Raw genomic sequence first — 20933 nt, 5'->3', positions numbered from 1 at the left:
ACAGAATAATCAACCTAAAAGAAGCTCCAACTCATTTTAAACCTACAAAATCTTGAAAATCACAGCTTTCATATTTTCCTCTAAAAAATCTTACCTAACCTCAATTCTTCAAATTTCCTTTTACCGATAATAGAATAATCGACCTAAAAGTAGTCCCATCTCATCTCAAACCTACGAAATCTTAAAAATCAGAGCTGTAATATTTCTTCCTGAGGAATCTCACCTAACCTCAACTTTTCAAATTTCCCTTCGCTAGTAAGCATCACGAAAATCCCCAGAATCGATCGAAGCCCTCGATTTCTTAGCGTTCTATTTTCGTAGCTGTCGATCCCCTAACTCAGTGATTTATCAAAGGACCGTTCCGATTCGAATCGAGAAGTTGCCACTTTTAAGTCATCGTGGAGGAAGAGGGCTCACCTTGAGCCAGCTCCCGTTGCTCTTTTGCAAACGCGAAGCAATCGCTGGTCGTTTTAGAAGACGACGGGGGACGAGGTGCTCGCGTTTACTCGAGCTAAGCGGTTTCATCTGCGGGACAAAAGGACGATTATCTGTTCTCGTTTGCGCCGAGGCGCCGATTCAATTCGCAAATTGCGCGACCTCCTCGCGCCCTGCCCCCCCTACCCCACCTCGTTTTGTTCCACGTTAATTGTCTTCGCGATCCCTCCGCCCGCGGGCTAAAAACTCGATCCGATCGGCTTCGTTTTATATGCTATAATAGAACCGCGTGAATTCATTCAGGCACTTCCTGTTTGCTATTTTAGCGCGATAGATTTAGAGGAGCGGAGGGGATGCACGCGGGCACCGGGCCGAAGAAAGGAATAAGAGGAGCGTGACTGCTGTCTGGTATAATTGGGAGCTGGTTGAATCTCGAAGACGAAAAAGATACATAGGAGCGTCTTCGAGCGGGTCTTTGTCTTTGTGAACGTTTAGCTTTGGACATTTCTTAAGTGAAATAGTGAGATATCAAGATGTGGTTAGATGAGGATCTTTTTGATAGATATATCTAGGGATTTTTTTGTTGTTGAATTATTTAGTTGGATTTGATAGTTGCAAACCCTATACTACAAAATTATACATATATAGTAATATCTTCCACATTTTCAAACTTTGATCATTTGAAATATTAAGATTTTGATAGGTCAATATTTAATGAATTGAATCTTTGGAAATTTAAGAAATTTAGACACTTCAGGATTTCAAAATTTGAATATTTGAAAATTAAAAATTGATTTATATGAAAATTTGAATATTTAAAAAATTTTGAATTAAAAGATTTGAATTTTGAAGAATTTTAAATTAACAGATTTGGATACTTGACAAATTTTCAGTTTTTAAATTTTAATACTTGAGAATATGAAAATTTATGAATATTTGAGTTTTAGAGGAAATATTTTAAGTGAGGCTATTGCACTGAGGGGAATGGGAGGCGAATCAATCAAAGCTAAAATACAAGGCTAATGTTTCTGAAGAACTGACATAACTAGGGAACAGAGTATGTGGACATTGGAACATCTGTTAAAACAGAACCCACAAAAATATCAACCCAAGTCATACGTAACGTTAACTTTCGTCTTACATTCTACTTGAAAAAAGAATACAATTTTTGAGCAGAGATCTGAAAGTTCTAGAACAGAAACATAAAATACGGAGCGTCAATGAAGAAATATTATACTCCTACTTTAAAGATCTCCAAGTTTCCAGGCTGTCATAATTCCCCCTACATCATCCATAAATTGTCTATACATCAGAATCCTATTCCCATATACAGTGTCTCAGTATTAAACTCATGATTCACTGTCAATGGCTTTATAACAGAAACTCCATCTTAAGACCATTCACGTCTCAATAAATCACTCAATAAATCTCCTCAAAGCCATAAATGACAGCACGTTGACCTAGTCCATACAATTAAGCGAATTAGTTATAAAAAATATTCCTCAGTAGGTAACTTGTCGAAACTAACCTAAAAAATTGCGAATTTCTTGAAAAATACTCATGCCAACGATCTTATAACGAGAATATTAATAACTGATCATCTCCCACCCACCCACTGATCATCTCAAAAATATAAAATAACAATATACCAACTTACAACCCTCCTCTGAATAATTTCAAATCACAGTCCCCATATAACCGAGCCTATACCGATAGGATACTATATCGCGTAGTTCCTCAAGAAAACAAAGATCAACCCAGGGAAATCCTAATCATCGGGACTACAAATCGCAACATAACTTAAAGCTGAACGTCAGATTACAAACAAACCGTCACGATTAATAATGAACCGCGGCTCGAAGCCTCGTCAGGCCTCGGATTCGCGCGTTCCTGGTGAAAATAACGCGTGGAGATCCCCGATCCGATGGGAACGCGTTACGGGAAGCGACCGACGCGTTGGATAAATATTTATTTAATTAAAGTCGGCCTGCGGCCCAGCGGGCTGCCGGAATCGCTCGAAGATTTCAATAATAACTCGCGTCGGGGATCGGCAGGCTGGCAGGAGGATAATTTCAGACGGTTGCCGAGGGGAGGGCGGGCGTCCCATATAGACGTGTCGAAGATAGACATAGTTTTGGCCGTCCAGGAGCATTAATTCTGAAACACGTGCGTGCGCGCGCCGCCTCGGAGCAACGGATAACCTAAAAGTAAATCATCCCCATCGTTATTATCATTGTCGGCCAGCGAAGGGGAGACGTTGAATTATCACCCGCATAAATTTCTTAGCCTGCACGACCATTCGTCCCGCTTTCCATGACCCGACGAATTAATGAAGAAAGAAGAAAGCTGACTCTGTTTGACTATTCGACTCCATGTCTGCTTCCTGGATTCCCAGTCGACCGACGATCTCGGGACTATGAAATCTGGGGCGGGTAACCGAGATTTTGGGTTTGGGGTGGGTTGGGAGTTTTTCTTGGGGCTGAGAGCTCGTAAGTTTGTGATATTTGTTATTTCGGGGAGTTGTAATTTAGGGTACTGCTACTCTGGTGTACTTCTACAATGGGGTATCCTTACTCTAGGGTGGATAAGTCGAGAATTTTTCTAAGTCTCCGTTTGTATCGCTCTGTAGCAAGAAGTTGAGAATTTTTCTAAGTTCTCGTTCGTATCGCTTCGAAAGCGAAAGTCGATGGATCCAAACGATAACGTTAAATCCACATTTCTGATGCTTCTAGCTGTCTACTACCATACACTTATCCCTCCTACTCTGAGGTACCCATACTTTGGGGTATCCCTCTGGTATACTTCTGCTTTAAGGTCGAGAAGTCGAGAATTTTTGTAGCTAGGTTCCCATTCGTGTCGCTCCGGCACTGAAAGTCGACGAATCGAAACGACAACGTTAGATCCACATTTCTGGCGCTTCTAGCTGTCTAAAACCATACACATGTTCCTGTTGCTTTGGGCTATCACTACTTTCGGATACCCCTAGTTTCAGGTCTCCTTACTTTGGGTTATCCCTTCTTTGAAGTACCCCTACTTTCAAACGTCCCTACTTTCATAGTACAGATAATTACAGATACATAATTACAGATACCACATTTTGTGACAGCACTATACATACTACCTATGCACATGCATGAATACATTCTCCTTTTTCATTCGATTAATCCTCGAAGATAGCAATTCTTATTTGATCCTTATTTGAATACTGCAGCGAGTGTACTCAGCAAGGCTGATAAAATGATTGATCTTGCGTTTAGACATGTGCCTAGGGATCCAACCCAGTGAATATCTAATTCATTTAATGTATTACTGCACTTCAGGACCACCCTGTAGAAATTCCCAATACCTGCGAGACAAAGCCACTCGCGCCTCTGTTTACACGAGACTTTTCCGCCGACGCGCAGAGCGCGGCTCTCATTTAAGCAACACCCTGCGCATTAATTCCCAAGAGGCGGCGACGGATATTCACGGAAGACACGTCCCACCCGACGCTGGCCGCGCGGGCATAGATCACCGCGTAACATAACGCGATTATTGTTAATCGGAAGTCCCGATCGCGAACGGGTGTTCGCTGGGCATTCATCAGGCGGATTTACGTTCCGCTCGTTTCTCCGTTCGAAGGCGGAGTCTGTTGCCAGATCTAAAACCGTCTAACCGACAATGACGTAGAATCAGAGTAAATCGCGCCTGTTGTCCCTCATCTCGCGTTAATGCCGGCTGGACTAATCTTTCTTATTCCGCGTTGCAGCGCGCGTCGCTTCGTCGCGTCGACTTAATTTCGTATTTCCACCGAGGACCCCTTTGTCTTTAATCTCGCCGACGCTACGCTACAGATGGATCGAACAAGTTTGCGGAACTGCTCGTCCCCTGTTCTCCTGACCCCCTCCCCGCCAGCGACAAGAGACTCGTGGGGGATCCGTGTTAAATTCGGCTTGAACGGAGGGGAGGGTTCAATCACTCGAACGATTTAGCGAATTGACGGGGACGTTATGCGGGAGATTTGCGAGGATACTGCTGTTACTCGATGTAGGCTCGAGAGGGAAAGGTTGGGGAGAGTGAAGAGTTTTGTGAGATCGTCTTGGGTACTGACTCAGGATTGGTTTACCGAAAGTGAAAACAACAAAATTGGGGAAAATTCTGTGGTTTGTGGAGGAGACTCTTTTTGAGCTTATAACGAGTAGAGTACTTTTGGAGCATTTGACAAGTGGGATATTGTACTTTGTTTGAGAATAGGTTCTACTATTGTTACTGTTAATTATTCACACTTTTTTTTTGTTGTAATTGCGTTATTTGTTTATGACGAGCTTATATGGAGCAATGGAATTAGTCAATACCAATTACCCATATAAATCTACAGACATACGTCAAAGCTTTCTGCCATTTCCTGTAAACTTAATTCAAAAAAATACGTTTCCATTCTAGTGGTATCCGGTTTAGTTTAACCACGTCTAACGTGTGTACTTTATCGCAGTCGTTAGCACGATTAACGTCCCCCATTTTTACGATTTATCAGTCGCCAAGAACTCCACGTATTCTACTTTTCCACCTACAAAGCACTCGGAATAACTAAAATTCTACGAAACGTAAAATAAAAGAACTTATATCAAAACACTACAAAAAAAGGAGCAAATCAAGGCACAGTTACAGAAGTCAAAAAACAGAGCAGCAAAGCTCTTTAAAATCAGCACGCTGGCGCCTTCACGCTCCTCTGTTCGACAATATTTTCGGTCCCGATTCATTATGTAACTAATAAAGAAACACCAAGGTTCATTAATCGCTCCAAAGTACTGTCGTCTTGATCCAAACAAAACAACCTCGATATCAAATAAAACTGAGTAGAAAGAATATTCAAAGACCCAAGAGACGTTCCAAAAATCGTCTCACGCCTAAAACCAGCGATCAAAAACGCCGAAGAAAGAAAGGCGAACATCTGCCAAAGGAAAGGCAGGAATTTCGCTGGTGCGTAAGTTCACTCATTGTCTGTGCAGAACGGGCATAATGCCCGACCCCCCTCGACTCCGAGCGCAGTTACGCGCCAAATAAAGTTGGTAAATCCCGTCGAAAGCCGCGATCGAAATAAGTCCGTTTATCCTTGACGAACATCAGAATGAACCGGGGAGATACTCTGCGCTGCCGCGGAGAACGAATTCTGCGTTTATTTCTGGCGAGCGCGAATCGCCAACCGAAACATTCCCCGATAAACTCGTGAAATCCGCTCTGAACGCTAGGAACCTCGCATCCATCACGAATCGGCCCCACGATCCATAAACGAGCAACAATACTCTGGAAGACTCCGCTGTGTGCAGTTACTGGGCCTTAAGCCACCATCGCACGGGAGTCTGCGAGGAACGCCCACGCAGGGGCGCCAGCGACGAACTTGGGCTGCCTACTGGTAATCGCACGTGTCACTTATAAGTGTCGCCACTTACTTCTTGGATTTTATAGCTGGTCCTGATTGTCTTGCGTTTCGTCGTGGTGACCTCGTACGTCTCCTCGACGGTGGGCGCCTCGTCGTCCTCGTTGCTGTTGTTTATAACCTCAACGTCCGCCGGGGCGTCGGTGGCGAGGACGTCCGTGGCATCCATCCTCGCGTTCTCCGTATCGGCTTCCAGGGTGAACGATCGATCGGCTGCGGTACCTTTCCAGGTGCACGATGGGGGTAAAAAAAAGCGTCACGTACACCGAATCAGGGGTGATCCGTGGGCGAGATCCGTGCAGCGTCGAGAGGCCCCGTGCCAACGGCCCCGCGAGAAAACTCGAAAAAACAAGCGAGCAACCACCGAGACTATTCCGGGATTGGCGATGTTGCGCACGAAGCGGAGAGACTGGCCGTACTAAAGCACCGCGGTTCGAGAAACCCGCCGCGAGCGTGTTCCCGCGCGCCTTTCAACGGCGAAAATAGATCCTCAAGTTTTCCCGATGGAACTCCACGCGTTCGTGCCCGCCGAGTGTCGATTTCGTCGTTCGCCGCTGCGATAAATTTGAACGCGTCGCGTTTCCGCTCGAACCCGCTCCTTTCGAACGCACGACCGCGTCTGCGGGGGACTACCCCGACGAAGCCACATGACTGAGTCTGAGGGGGACTTATCGATCGAGGGGGATCGATTGCTCCCTCAGTGTCATGGCTTCGGTGGTTTATGGCTCCTTGGGTACGCGAACTTTGGACGTTTATATTTTAAAACAAAAAGGTTGGACGTAATTTATGAGCGGATGTAAGAAAAAGGAGACTAGGGGAATTTTGATTTTGGTCTTCTTTGTTAAGTATGATCCTTAATAAATCTTAAGGTTCTGTAATGCTGCAGTATATGGAAATTTTGTATTGTGAATTATTGTTTCTGTGAACTCTGTGAAATATTGTGTGTTATATGAAACAGTGTTGTAGAAAAAGTTTTGAGTTTCTAGTTCCCTAACTCATTCAAGACAGAAGATTTTTTATAAGACGATCTTCGAGAGCTGAAATTTTTGTTTTAGTTCATATTTCACACACACGGTGTGTTATTCGTTTGTATGATTAGGTACTGCATTAAACATCGGTGTAAGTATGATGCGTGATGTGTCTTGAATGCGTTAAGTTCTTAATATTGGAACTCCTTTGTGTTCCATCTGATATATTCAGTAACTTCATAACCTACTTTCAAAACACTTTTTATGTACTGAATTAATATATTTTATTTATCAAATCTCACTCTGTACGCCTTTTATGACAAATATTTGGGAACATATTTAAGAATTAATAACTCTGTAAAGTTGTAAAGTTTCGAAGTTGCAAGCGTCATGGCCGATGCAAGACTCGAACTCCTGGAAGTTTGTAGCGCTTGAAGCTAACTTCGCGACGCGTATTTAAATATAGACGTAAAAACATTTGTCTTAACTTACGTTAAAGAATCCGTTTCGTGATAAAATTAAATTGTTTACGAGTCGAAAATTCTGAAGCGTTTGACTGAATGCACTCATCCGACCGCGCTTCGAGAGGTCTCCGCCATCTGCTGGTGCGCAGGCCAACTACGCATTCGAGAATCGCAAGAAACCAGCAATCGATTATCGATTTTCAATAACTATATATTTTTTCGAATCAGATCTTTCAGAATACTTTCTTTTCTTTTTTCTGCTTTCAATTCGATACAAGTACTTCTCTCGGGACATTTATCGGTGAAAATATATTTATAAAAATCACAGTAATATTAATAAGGCATTTCTAAACGTAAACACTTACATGTCCACGGTGCAAATACATTTTACGACGATCTTCCATGCTTAACGTTTTAAATAAGCGCAACTTGCCAACAATTTAACCGTAACACGAGGGTTTAAATAAACAGGATCCGCCAACAATTTTTTTTTCTAACACTGGAAGCACCAATTAATCCTTTGTAATTGCACCGAAAAGTTTCCGCTGCTTTTATCAGTCCGTCTCATAGTTCTTTAATTGTATCAAGTCCTCAGGTCTGTAGACACCGACTTCCGTGATAATGCCTTTGATTAGACTAGCTGGGGTCACATCAAACGCGGGGTTCCAGCATTGTATGCCAGGTGCAGCGATTCGTTGGTCATTCATGTGTGTCATTTCCCTCTCTGGTCTTTCTTCTATGACAATATAATCACCACTAGGGATACTGAAGTCTATGGAGGTTCGTGGAGCTGCCACATAGAAAGGAACGTTATGATATTTAGCTACTATAGCGATCTGAAAAAATGAGAAAGAGAGCATTAGAAGCATGGTAAATACTTGACAGTCAGCGAAGAGACAATTTTCATATTTGTTACCTGATAAGTTCCAATTTTGTTCGCTGTGTCTCCATTCGCGGCGACTCTGTCAGCCCCGACCACCACGGCGGAAATTTTTCGCGATTTCATTAGGGCTGCCACCATATCGTCGCAAATAAGGGTTGCAGGAATTTTCTCGTACACTAATTCATAGGCGGTCAATCGTGCTCCTTGGTTGTATGGCCTAGTCTCAGAGCAATATGCATGTTCTGTAAATATATTAATGCAAGGTTAGAATTTTACCGAGTCTGTCATCATAATGGAGAACTAAAAGACATGCAAACGTTACCAAGACTACTTCTCTTATGAAGCGATCTAATAACACCTAAGGCTGTGCCATAACCTGCTGTTGCAAGGCTGCCAGTATTACAGTGGGTCAAAATCCTAATTGAATTGTCTCCGGACACATTTTTCAAGATCTCTTGTGCTCCATAATCTCCAATCGCTTTGTTATCTGCAATATCCTTCTCCAGCATTGCCTCTATGGCATCCAGAAACCTGAAGACAATCTTAGCAATAATAACACTGAAAGAAGTAGATTTAGTAATTGGAAGGAGATGTTCTTAGTACCTTTTCTTCATCTCTGTCACGGTAACGGTTTCATCTTTACTGAGCTTGTTGGCCAAGTGAATCAATTCATCAGCCGCAAGTTTCATGTTAACTGCAGTTGGCCTAGCAGACACCAAATAGTTTAATTTCCCTTCTACATCCTGTCTGAGGCTCTTTTTGTCTACATGCTCCTCGTTCCTAAGCTCTGCTGCCAAACTCAGGCAACCAACAATGGCTATAGCTGGGGCACCTCGAACCTAGAAATTAAGTACACAACCCATGCGTAGTAATAGGTACATCAGTTGTGAAGAATATAGCATCAGGAGACTCAAACTACAGACCCAAAAAATTAATCTGGAACTACTATAGTAAACGAAAAATAATTAAGGTAAAGGATGCTTAAGATATGTGTCCCAATAAGTAAACAACCCAAGTAGCTTTTAGCTTAATATTAAATCAAATGAGTGTTAGTGTCCAGATACTGGAATATTTATCTTATGCACTATGGAGCAGGGGTTCTCAACCTCTTGACTTATGACTCTTTCCCAAATATCAACCACTTTTATTAACCCTCCTCACACTTTGTTCTCCCATTCTCTTTTTGTTATCCCCAAAAATTCGGTATCGGGACCCCTGGGAGACCACGTGGCCCCAGTTGAGAACCCCTGCTGCAGGACCAAGATTTTAATTCGGAGTAGGCAGTACCAAACACGCCGAACTTAAAAATTCCCCCCAAAAACTGAATTAATTCCCCCAAGAAAATTCCAGAACGTAGATATCGACGAAGTTGCCACAGAAACTGTACCTGCATCTTATTGATGACCTTCCAGCCATCCTCCACGCCGTTGACTGGTGCGTATCGCGAAATTGCCGGCAGCAGAATCTGGTCGAGGATTTCCAGCTTGCCATTCTGCCACTTGATCGCCTGCAGCGTCATTTCGGTCTGTCCGAAGTTGGTCTTTCTCTATTGCAGCAGGTGTGCGGGCACAGGTAGCTCAAGGCACGGCTAGCAGGACCGCGGCTTCGTAGTTTCTGAATGAAACGGCAGCCCGTTCATTTGAAGCTCACGTGCACTTCGGACGGCCGTGACTCGAAGCCTATCGTAAACGCCTATCGTATCGCCGAAGCTATCACGTGCACACGTACCTTGCGTGCGTGTGTATGAATCGGCCGACCTCAGCGCCATCCCTCGGGACTTCGGGGAACCTCGTGCTTCCCCGTCCCCGGAAGTCTTCCGCGAAATTGCTGAAATTGTCGACGCAGAAAAGTTTCGGCTACGCGCGAAGCTTCGAAGAAATTCGGGGAATGTTCAGTAAGATGAAACGAAGCTCTGGAATAATTAAGCTGCGTTCCTCTTGTGTCTCTTCAATTATCCTTTGACGAAGAAGTGACCCTGTCTCTGATTTTTCCTTCGAAGTAACCTCTAAGAATTTCTCGTTTGTAAATTATGCGATATTGTTCAGGTAACTATGCGCGGGAATTATTTTTAACTGCATCGTAGTTGTCCTGGGGAGCTCGCAGAGGGAGAAGTTGCTCAATTGACTTCAGTTTTGTGTATCTTGGCGAACTTCAGAGTCACCGGAAGTGCAACTTGGCGCTCTATTTAAAGGCGAAGAAGAAATTTGTTGCACCTCGGAATTTCGATTGGCGAAATAAAGAAAAAATGAATTCTGATATTCGAAAATGAAATTTAATTGTATTATTGGCTTGTGAACGTTCATTTTGGTGGCGTTCTTTCTCAAATAGCGATAGACCAAGTCGTAGGAAATGCCGATAACGATTATTGAACGGACACGAGCGCATACCGCGACTTAGAATCAAACACGCCTCGCCGCAAAGGAATCGTTCTCATTCCCGATGCAATTCGTCGCTTTGATCCTTTCTATGGTTCGCGGATGCCTGCGTATGTATGTGTGCTCACTCGTGACCGAATACTTCCAGCATATTTCGAGTGCAAACTATCCCATTTACTCGTCGCGTTTTTAAAAAAAACCTTTGCATTTGAAAACAGACCGCGCTTTTCAGCTGGTCTCACCTGTTCATACGGCAGAACGCATTCCGCGGGCGGAACTGTAATTTCACCGATGCGAATTTCGATCATTTTCGCCTGCTTTTCGTCTTCCGTGGCCAAAGCGATTTGCGTTCGACGCCTGAAAGCTCGCAGGGAGATTGGACACTTTGAGAAGTAATGGCCCCATCAACAGGCAATCATCGAGGATCTCGTAGTCCGACTTTGATAATACATGAAATAAATATTAGCTCGTTGGAAAATAAATTTCCTTCAAAATTTGACAATATTCGGAGTTTTTAATCAAATAATGAAACAGGAAGGAATACGAACATGAGATACCATTCTCATTTTCCGAAATAGGGAGTTTCAGAATGTTGATAGTGACATATGTCATATAAACATAAGTATTGCGAATCTTTCATTATTCTTAAATTAAGGCGAAATCGTACAGGTAAAAATTCGGATAGTAATATGGGAAACAGTCTTTTTTAGGCAAATAAGTTGCATAGCTGTGTTGAAACGTTAATAAGGAAGTTTTAATAAAATACGAGTATCAAATGAAACACACAAAATCAGAAAGTAAATTAAGGTAAATTCCACCTCAATATGCACGTGTGGAAACTTTTTGTTTCAGCTCAAACAAAAAACGCCTATAAAATAAAAGTACAACAATAAATAATAACAGCTATTATGGGATAGTATTATAATCTTCCTGACACTTAATTTCCAACAATTCTTAAAGATGTCAATATCGTGTATCGCTCAAAACCTTGGTATCTCATATTCCTAACCTCTTCCTCTATTTGAGACACCATTTTAATAGTTACAAATGGCGACCAAAATTTTTCGACTTAACAAGGCTCACTTTTATGTATACTATTTGAGAAATTTAAGTGTTACGAAGTATTTCAAATTTATTTCCATCTGATATCATACTTACTACTTAATTATAAGTTAAACAAGATACAGTCTTAATTTCCAGATGGAGGAGATAGGCTATCATAAGTTATTTTAGAATTTTTAATCCTCAAAAGTAGTCTACAAAAATTAAAAGGTATAGTTGATTTTTTGCACAGAGCAAATGAGAAAAATTGGCAGAATGGCAGTGAGATTCGCCCAGATGGAAAGAACTAAATATTTATCGAGCCAAGTTAGCGTCTGGAGGTGGTAGAACTCTGACGTCCTCGGGAAAGTTAGCAACGGCAAAGTTTTATGAAGTAAAAGTAATACCAAGTTTTAGGAATTTTATCTCTGAAAAATATTCCAGGTTCCGCGAGTGTTACTTCGTAAAATAGATCAACAAATGAAAATTGCGCGTCGCGATATTACGTTGATTGGTACTCGTTGCCACGAGTCGAGCATCGTTCTGTCACTAGCGACGAGTAATTGTAAGAAACTCGTCATCGCGCCTCCTTAAAGGAGGACAAATAACTTCGCAAATGGGGCTCTAGAGTTGCCATTAGTGACGCATGAAATGCCTTTTCGACGCTCGCATCGAGATATCTTGCGCTGTAAAGTTCTATTCCGAGAGTTTGTTTAAATTGTGTTCCGAGAGAACGAGAATGAGGCTTCAACCAATCGTAATTTTCTGTCTCGGAAGGTTGTTATTCTAAAATAATTAGGTTTACTGATAAGTTGACTTAAATTAGGAATGACTTCTCTGCAAGCCTTTTGCTTCTATTATTATCTCTGTGATTGTAAATAATAATTTAAATAAATGATAATTTCTACGACTGCAAATTCTATGATTACTCAATTATTATTGTCCACGTGGTATTAGATAAAATCATTAAATAAATTTTTCACCTTTTTTCTCAGCTCAATATTGCATGAGCAAAAAATCTGTTCTCAGCGACCCAAACGAAGTCACGATATTGACCAAAAAGATTCGACTCGCTTCCCGAAATGTTTAGTCGCGAGAGAAAGGTCTGTTTGCACAATTGTTTAAAGCATTTTCTGTAACCAATCCCGAGGAGCCTCGAAAATCCCTAACATTACGTCTTCTGATTTTTGTGCCTCAGACGTAATTCCTGATAAGATAACCGCGATTGTAGCGCAGCAGCTCTAAGTCACAAAAAAGGGAGTGTACAAATACAATATTTTAAATGAAAAAGGGAAACTCGTGAAATTTCGTTCTACCGAAATGGCAATTCGTGCGCAAGTGTGTTTGTAACGCCCCGAGTACAAAACGAATTTCGTCGGGAAATATTTATAGTCTCTCGCTTCATGGATCGCGTTAAATCGTTTGTAAATAGAAATGGCGGTGACAAAGCAACCTGACCGCGCAAATTCGGGGATTTTTATCGCTTCGTTCGAATAACCAAGCAAAATTCTATAGAATAATTATTACTTCCTGGCCTCTTAAAATAATAACATAAAAGTTTTCTATATTTCGGAAAATATGACTGGGTGATCTTTGAATTCTTCTTTTATTCAAAAATAGTGTATAATGTAATCCATGCTACAGTTGAAATAACTTTAAATGGCCCTTCGAGGGCATTGTCAAGGATGGAAAATTACTATCTGCTTTTAAAATTGTTTCTGTGTTACAGGAAAGACGCAGAAAGGAATGAGGAAATAAAGAAGTCAACGCGGTGGGGATGAGTGGACCTTGGTGGGGGTAGCTACAGCGTAGTAGGGGGAACAGATGCAGGTGGCCTCGTGCCAGTATTTTTAACTCCTGACTATAGCTCTTAATTATGTCTCCTAGATAACCAGACGCAGAGAGCTACACAATTCAGATAAATATTTAATTACTTCAATATGACTCAAATGAACATAAAAAAAAAAATTAAAGCAGTCACAAGGAGCACAAGAATCAAGACTTTCAAGAATTTAATTTCGGGAGTGGCAAGTGATTTCAGGGTGAACAGAAACGAGGTGTTTACACAAATTCATATTCACTTTAATTAAATATATCTATGTACATTATAGGTACATCGTAATACATTCACCATTATGACGACTGTACAGCTTAGCAGCACTTTCAATACTGTTCACAAAAATACATCGCATATAAACGAGCAATTCAGTTTATACGCAAGGTCGGCCCAGCACTTGCGACCGGACAGAGCGTCTCTATTCTCTCTTTTCTTTCCGTGGCCTCGACACGCGGGATTATGTACAAAAAGAAAAAGAGAAAGAATACACGCACGCACACACAGATGGAAAAAAAAAGAAAGAAAAAAGAAGTGGAAGAAAACACGATTTTTTTTTCGGCTCGAGTCGCAGGTTGGGCCAAAAAGAGGAAGGAACGTGCCACGAGAAAAAGTACGATCTTACCAGGGATGGAAACTGTCAGCCGACAAAGTAAAAAAAGTCACGCTGTCAACGCCGATGTTTTGTAAATGCCCCCCATCCCCCCTCTCCATTTGATACGGTCGTCGAGGAGCCGTGATAACGTTACGGCTGGTAGGAGCGGAAACCAGGCGAAAAAACGAATCGAAAATGTGGAACGAAATTGTTTGGGGCGACGCTTTGTTTTCGAGAAAAATCGATTTTGGAGATGCTCCGCGCGTGCGCGCTGACGTGCTCCTCGTAAATAAAGTGACACTGCTATAGGGGGACTGACTGCTGAGACAGCTGCCTCAAGGAGCAGGGTCGAATCCTGAAATTGAATCCTTCTTTATGGTAGTCGATTTTGATCGAAGACACTTTTTTCTTAAGGATTTAGGAAGTATTAAAAGTGGGGGAAAGTTTTCGATCTTTTACCAGATTTCGATCATTTATATTGTTACAGTGTTAACTTAGAGCTTCTCTTTTAGGGAGGATTCTTTTTTCATTGATTAGAATTTGTTTTAGATTTTGAATATAGATGGCAATGATAGCTAACTAGTTTTTGAAAAATTAGATGGTGGCCAAGAGGCTAATTTTAACTAATTTTTAACTAATTATAATTTTTTTAGGGTACTGAAAAGTCGAGGAGAGATTTCCTATTTTGTTACTAAGTAAAGTAAAAAAATAAAATATTCACTTGACTCGCAAAACCAATTAAATCAAAAACTCAGCATCGCCTAAGGATCCCCATTCTCGACTCATTTTCTGAAGAACATTTACACATAAACATCGAAACCTCTAGCATTAATATTAAGAATTTCAATATCCATAAGAGCACCAAGAAAACACAGCTCCACAGTCCTCTCTATAAGCTCGCGACTCGGTCCAAGCGCCGAGCTCTCAACGAATCCCCCCATCAATTCCAAACAAACACCCCAGGAGGGTCGAAGAAAGACAGCGACAGTTCCAAACAGCAGAGGAATAGCGACGAGCTTATAAAGAGGAGAGCAGCTTCGGAATTTCACTAATTTCGACTGCTTCTACTGGTAACTAGAGACGAGGGAAACAGTCTGGCACCCGAAACGGCTGTTCCCAGCTTCCACCCCAGATCTTACGGAAGTACTATCAACAAACAGCTGACGGGCCGAATTGGCCGCTTAATCTTAAGTACCATCGAGAAACACGAGATATTGACACTTTTGATACCGATTATTTATACAATTACATAGATTGTGTGCAATGAATCCGACGACGTGAACGCGTCGCGTCGGCTCAGCGACTAGCTGAACGCCATCGAACGAAATTGGCCGCTGCGTTATCACGGACGATAATGGGCCAGAGGGTCTTATCTGCGAAACAGACGGAGCCAACTCGCGCTCTCAGAACATATCACATATTTTTCATTTCTTCTCTCTCTCTCTCGCACACTTTTTTCCCTTTTTCTCCATGTTTCAATCATCTCTCATCACGGTTGCCAGACTCGGTCCTGTGACTAGGGATTGGTGACGTCACTTACCCACTACCATTCTATATACACTCGTGACATCATGAAATTATGTATATTTATATACATAATACACCTTCATAATATACCTACATATTTGTAGGTTAGATTTCATTGTCCTTTGTGTTATTAATATTAAATCCACTCATGCTTCAAACATTGGTTTCCTACTTTCATAGATGCTTCATATTATATGAAGTGTTTCAGGAAATATCAATAAAATGGTCGTTTAAAAAAATTCATGATTTAATAGAATAACAACGTACGTAAATAAAATTGATCTTATAACAATTTGTTATGATTCCAAATAAATTTAATAAAATAACAGTTAGTGCGATATACGTATAGAGTATGTCACGAGTGTATGTACAGTGAGGATGTGACGTCATACGTCTCTAGGCGTAGGACCGAGTCTGGCAACCGTGTCCCTCATTCACACTTTCGCTCACACACGTCGCCGCAAAACGCTCCCCCAGGAGAACCGCATGCACTCGCCGTTTACGATTACTATGCGATAGAAACGATCTCGCGAAACAACTTAAGGAACATTTGGTATCGGGGGCAATAATTCGGTCGGGTGACGATAGGCTGGTGCGAGAAATCGAGTTTCTTGCCCCGTAGGAACGTCTTTTATACTTTTTTTTTTTTGCATTTTTTCCTCTCCCTTTTCGCTCTCATTTTCGCCTTTTTAGCTCCGAGGAGGCTGCGATGCCTTAACTAGTCCGTGGCCAAGAAAAATTCAGTCTCGCGAGCGCTGTCACGCGGAAGAAACGTTTCTGACACTGCAGTGTCTGCTCGAGCATATAAAATCAATCGGGAATAATACTGTGCGCCCCTCGAGACCTCGCGAGTTCTTGTTTAAGATTTTACTCGTGAAATGTGCGACAATAATTCGAGAAGTGTTTCACCTTAAGCAGTGCTAGGAGAAACACTCATTTATGGAATACTGATAAGTCTGATGGCTCTTGGTGAATTTTTGTTAATGTGGAAATGAGATTTGTGGGGTTCGCTGATGCTGTGACTCTCTGTTTTTTCTTTTTTTTTTCTTTTTTTTCCTTTTTTTTTTTTGTTGAAGCATAAGTGTTTTTATGATCTATTTGTTGACAAGGGAAAGTGACTGAAAGCTTCACGCGGGTGCGAAATATAGGGAATATTTTTAAAAAATATTTCTAAAAGCATCCGTCATGTACAAGGGTTTGCGCGTTGATGGAAATCTGACGGGAGCCAAAAATCGAAATTTGGAGGCTGTCGGAGTTGTTAAACCGTTCTATTAAAAACCAGTGTTTAACGAAAAATCTCGTTTAGTGTTTTCGGATTACAAAGTGTTTTAGCTTAAAATCACTAAAATCCAATATAAAATATTAATCGAAAAGAATTTGAAAGTGATTGACGTTGTAAATGTGCGTCAAAAAAGGTGAAAAAATTATGAAAAGAGAAACTGGAAACAAATTTGTCCTTTGGCTGGAATTTTTTCGAACTCTGTTATTTCTGAAAGATGAAATATCTGCCCCTGTTAAATGATTATTGACAGATCTGTCGTGGAATCTTTTACCCGATTTTATCTCCTCTGCTTGATAAAAATAAGTATATACTTTTCAGAAAATGACAAATTTGATGTAACATTAAACCACTTTTTAAAAAATTGCATTTGTTCGAAGTTTCGTCTTCAACTAAATAAAAAAAGTAGTCCAGTTTTTTAAGGGTTGGAGACAGTTCTAAAAAAGGACATGTTTGACAAAAATTAAAAAAGATCTTTTGCTAACTAAAGATTCACTGATATAATAGACTGTCAGACTGAATCTTCTCTGCTTCACTTTTTGATGGCTTTAAAAATACACAAGTTTGTCAGAGGAAAAACCCATTCAAAAAAATATCAAGCTTTAAAACTTTTGGCTTCGAAATACTAGAAATATTTATCGACAGAAAAGACAATAAATTATTAAATTCGTCTCGACTTCGAAAAACCTGAGTACCATTTTTTGAGTTGATGCTAGCACAAGAATACCTTAAAAATAAATAATTAATCTCAATTAATACTTTCAATATATTTTAGTAAACATCCCATAAATAGAAGACCTTATCAGACAGTCTTGTAAATAACATACTGCTTATAGTCTGAAGGATACTAAACAGCCCTCCAGGGTCACTCCTCCCACATTAACTCACGCTAGCTACCCCTACTTTCATGATATGTCAACTCCCCACTTCAGACAGCGCGAGCACGCGACCTGCGCGACTGCCCTCTGTCATTCAATAATATCATTTCTTTTTTTCATCACTACCCCCCCTCCATTTTAAATTATTTACCCTGCAATACCACGTTTCTTCAGCATCAACCCAAAAATAAATTACTGAGTATTTTTACATTATCAAAAATTGCAGCGTCTTTTCCTCTGACGCGACAACAAAAATAGATTGGTTACGAAAATTCTTCAATTAAAGTTCGCGATGGTTACGCGAGAGCTCGTTGCAAAACCAACGTAAAAGATAGATGCTGACGCGATAAATGCGCCTGTTCACCGAGGGCGTACGAACTTCATTTAATTTCGTGCGTCTAGTTTCGAACGTAAGAACGCCTTTGATATAAAGTACCCGTTAGCCGTTAAATTGTAAGTTAATAAATTCCACGGGCAGAACGGCGGCGATGCATCAAACGCGTAGCACGCTGCAACGCGAAACTTTTCGCCACGTAACGTTTTGATGGATTTAAGAGCCCCTGAAAACTTTCATACAGCGAGACGTATATCTGAAATCGCGGCTAGAGGTATCGATGGAGAAGCAGTCGATACGGCCAGAAAGTCAAGCACAGCCTTGTTCCAAGTCGCGATTCCTCCCTTGCACCAGGCTACCGATACGTGGATGTGTACACACATGTATCCATACACGGGGTGAGTCAGCTAAGTGGGACAGGCAACCTACTGGCGAAAAGGAATCTCTGAATGTCACAGCAGGATCTAGTTTTCCAGGTCTTGCAGCACATACTCGACTTTAGGTGAAAGTGTCCTCCGTATAAAAGCGTTGATACAAAAGCTGTGAAAAACTAGGGAGATGATACTTCAATTTTTCTATTAAAGGGAAGATGTACTAATGCATTGTTGTCATAGTTTGTAGTAACTTTGAATCCCCGAGGAAAAACTAGGACCCACGTTAAACATTTCTAGCAACTAGGACACTGGGCTACGCATACTAAACTACTTTACGTCACAGGGAATTTATAACAGCACATGCATAACGTATTGATGCACCTGTTGTTCGAAATTCATCGATACCTGGACATGCTGCAGACTATAATGGCGCAGATCCTACGCAAATAGATCCTGTTATGCTGAGCCTGATCATCTTAAACCAAACAGAGGCTAGATCTATCCCAGCTAGGTGACCCACCCTGCACACATATACATCCATATTTATATTTACGCGTATAGGTAATTTCTGTGTATATATCGTACGCATGTATAATCTAGGTTCCATTTTGGTCGTGTGCACGAGTCCGATGACGAGCCAGCACCTGTCCATGCTGATCGAGCAAACGTCGAAGTTCCATTATCGTCACCGGGACGACACACCACTTCGATCGGTGGCCTTCTATTTACAGCGCTCCTCGTTGAGAACTGGACGATCTCGACCAGCTGGAACCCGGTTACGTCATTGGACAGGGAACTCTCTTTGAGTCGAGCGCGAATTATGGAATTCGAAGGTGAAAAGCCACGCGTCTCTACGAGGACTCTCTTCAACGACCAACGAATTGAATTGAACATAAATAGCCAGGAGGAGGCAGATAATTTATCAAAATTGCTCAACTTCTTATTTATAAATGATCTATGTTATTAACAATGGCTGTATAAAATACTGTTGCGATTGGGAGTCGTATATAAACAACGTGGTAAGTAACATTGCCAGATGCTGGGACAAAATGTCTTCCAGTGACGTCACAGAGTAGAAACGTGAAGATAGCCAATACCCTCACTCTTCTACTTTATGACGTCACTGGAAGACATTTTATCCCAACGTATGGTAATATTGGTAGCAAGAATAGTATACTGCCCAACTGTGGAGAAAGGCAGTAACTACAGAAAAGTGTGAAATTGAGTTCCTTGCAATTTTAAATAATCTTGAGTATTTTATATCTTGTGTTAGTGCAAAATAGTAGTGAAATATTTTTAGTAGGTAGATGCTACTTTTCTATACAGTTGGGCAGTATAATAGTGGATTGCTTTATATTGACGAAGAAACACCAGTAACCTGTACGTCTCCTATAGCGCCCTCTATAGTGTGTTTTTATCACTACGCGCCATAAGTAACTTCGCAACTATTCTACTCCATGTGACGTAATCTAAACTGTACTAAAGCTGTTCACAAATAGATACTTTAATGAATGAAATTCCAGATATTTAGTTCAGCATAGAAATGTGTAACATTAACCTCAAATATTAGGCGCAGACGCAGCAAGTCATAGAAGGGTGCTCGAGTCTCTCCGTCAACATAAGTCCCAATTTCAATTACATTTTTTCATAACCTTATAACTTACCATTTACAATAAAACTTCGCAAAGGCATTACTGATAATCTATGCTGCTCATAAACATAAAATTAGGATAACTAACTAACCTTTCAATCAGCTGATATAAACTGGTCCAAGAGAGACGCGAAGCTGGCCACCCCAACCATAGCAAACGTCGTCAACAACGTCCCGTTCCAGCGGTGTGTAGCAGCGTTTGCTCCTACACCGTTCCACGCAACACGTGAATTAATCTTAATTTATCGGCCCTACGGTATCACATAAGTTCCACGGTGACCTGACTCGAGCTTCGGCTCGACCCGCTACGAAATAACTTAGGAACCACACGCTCGAAGATTCTTATACCGACGAGAGGTTTGTTAGGTACTTTACGAGCCTCGACAATGATTATTACCGTTTAGTAGACGAAGAATATTGGTCCAAAGAGAAATGTAATTACACGTATATATGGAGAGGGACCAGGTGTCTCGCGCGCGTACCTTTGGCGTCCTCGAACGCCAACAGACTAAGGTGCTCGATGCTCTTTGAATGAGGAGGTGAGAGTGGCCGCCACGAGACTCCCAGCCCTCTCCCTTTATGTACAGCTCTGTTACTATGGACATCGTAACACATACGAAATACCGTCGACGATCAACACGCGAGAACGTTTCCTGCCTCGCCCCTATTAAGAGCTCAACGTGGCCTAACGAAACGAACAACATTAAGATACACGTAACAGCGATTACGACCGCGATTATAATTCGTAGTACCCTTTGAGTTTTCGGTGTTCGATGATCACAGCGCGCGTTTCAGCCTTCCTTTGCGTTTAAGAATTAGACCGTTTACTTTGAAGCTCGCTGGACTTCCGCTCGCGCCGCTGACTTCCTTCTCCTCTCC

General features: G+C 41.4%; 2 protein-coding genes across 6 annotated transcripts in view; both read right to left on the bottom strand.

Moving 5' to 3' along the window:
• Nucleotides 1–6157, bottom strand: part of Tmod (tropomodulin) — an 80657-nt gene extending 74500 nt beyond the window's left edge. For 2 of the 4 annotated variants that reach the window (XM_076382472.1, XM_076382473.1), the window contains exon 1: nucleotides 5865–6157. In XM_076382472.1, coding sequence (XP_076238587.1) covers nucleotides 5865–6020 — 156 coding nt within the window. In that variant the 5' untranslated portion in view covers nucleotides 6021–6157. The remainder of the gene's footprint in view (nucleotides 1–5864) is intronic. The other 2 variants (XR_013002348.1, XM_076382471.1) reach the window with 2 other exon arrangements.
• A 927-nt stretch (nucleotides 6158–7084) lies between these two features.
• LOC143181824 (methylthioribose-1-phosphate isomerase) lies at nucleotides 7085–9996 on the bottom strand. Of its 2 annotated transcripts, XM_076382479.1 has the most exons (6): nucleotides 9895–9996; nucleotides 9554–9780; nucleotides 8770–9005; nucleotides 8489–8697; nucleotides 8200–8408; nucleotides 7085–8119 (listed from the first exon to the last, which is right to left on the bottom strand). In XM_076382479.1, the coding sequence occupies exons 2-6, from the start codon at nucleotides 9683–9685 to the stop codon at nucleotides 7838–7840; spliced, it is 1068 nt and encodes a 355-aa protein (XP_076238594.1). In that variant the 5' UTR covers nucleotides 9686–9780; nucleotides 9895–9996; the 3' UTR covers nucleotides 7085–7837. The 2 variants fall into 2 exon arrangements, with proteins under 2 accessions (XP_076238594.1, XP_076238595.1); XM_076382480.1 differs by lacking the exon at nucleotides 9895–9996 and having other exon boundaries at nucleotides 8543–8697; nucleotides 9554–9868.
• Nucleotides 9997–20933: the final 10937 nt, after the last annotated feature.

This window comes from Calliopsis andreniformis, chromosome 7 (assembly GCF_051401765.1).
Source record: "Calliopsis andreniformis isolate RMS-2024a chromosome 7, iyCalAndr_principal, whole genome shotgun sequence".
Classification (NCBI taxonomy): Eukaryota; Metazoa; Arthropoda; class Insecta; order Hymenoptera; family Andrenidae; genus Calliopsis; species Calliopsis andreniformis.
This window is presented reverse-complemented; position numbering and strand designations above follow the sequence as displayed.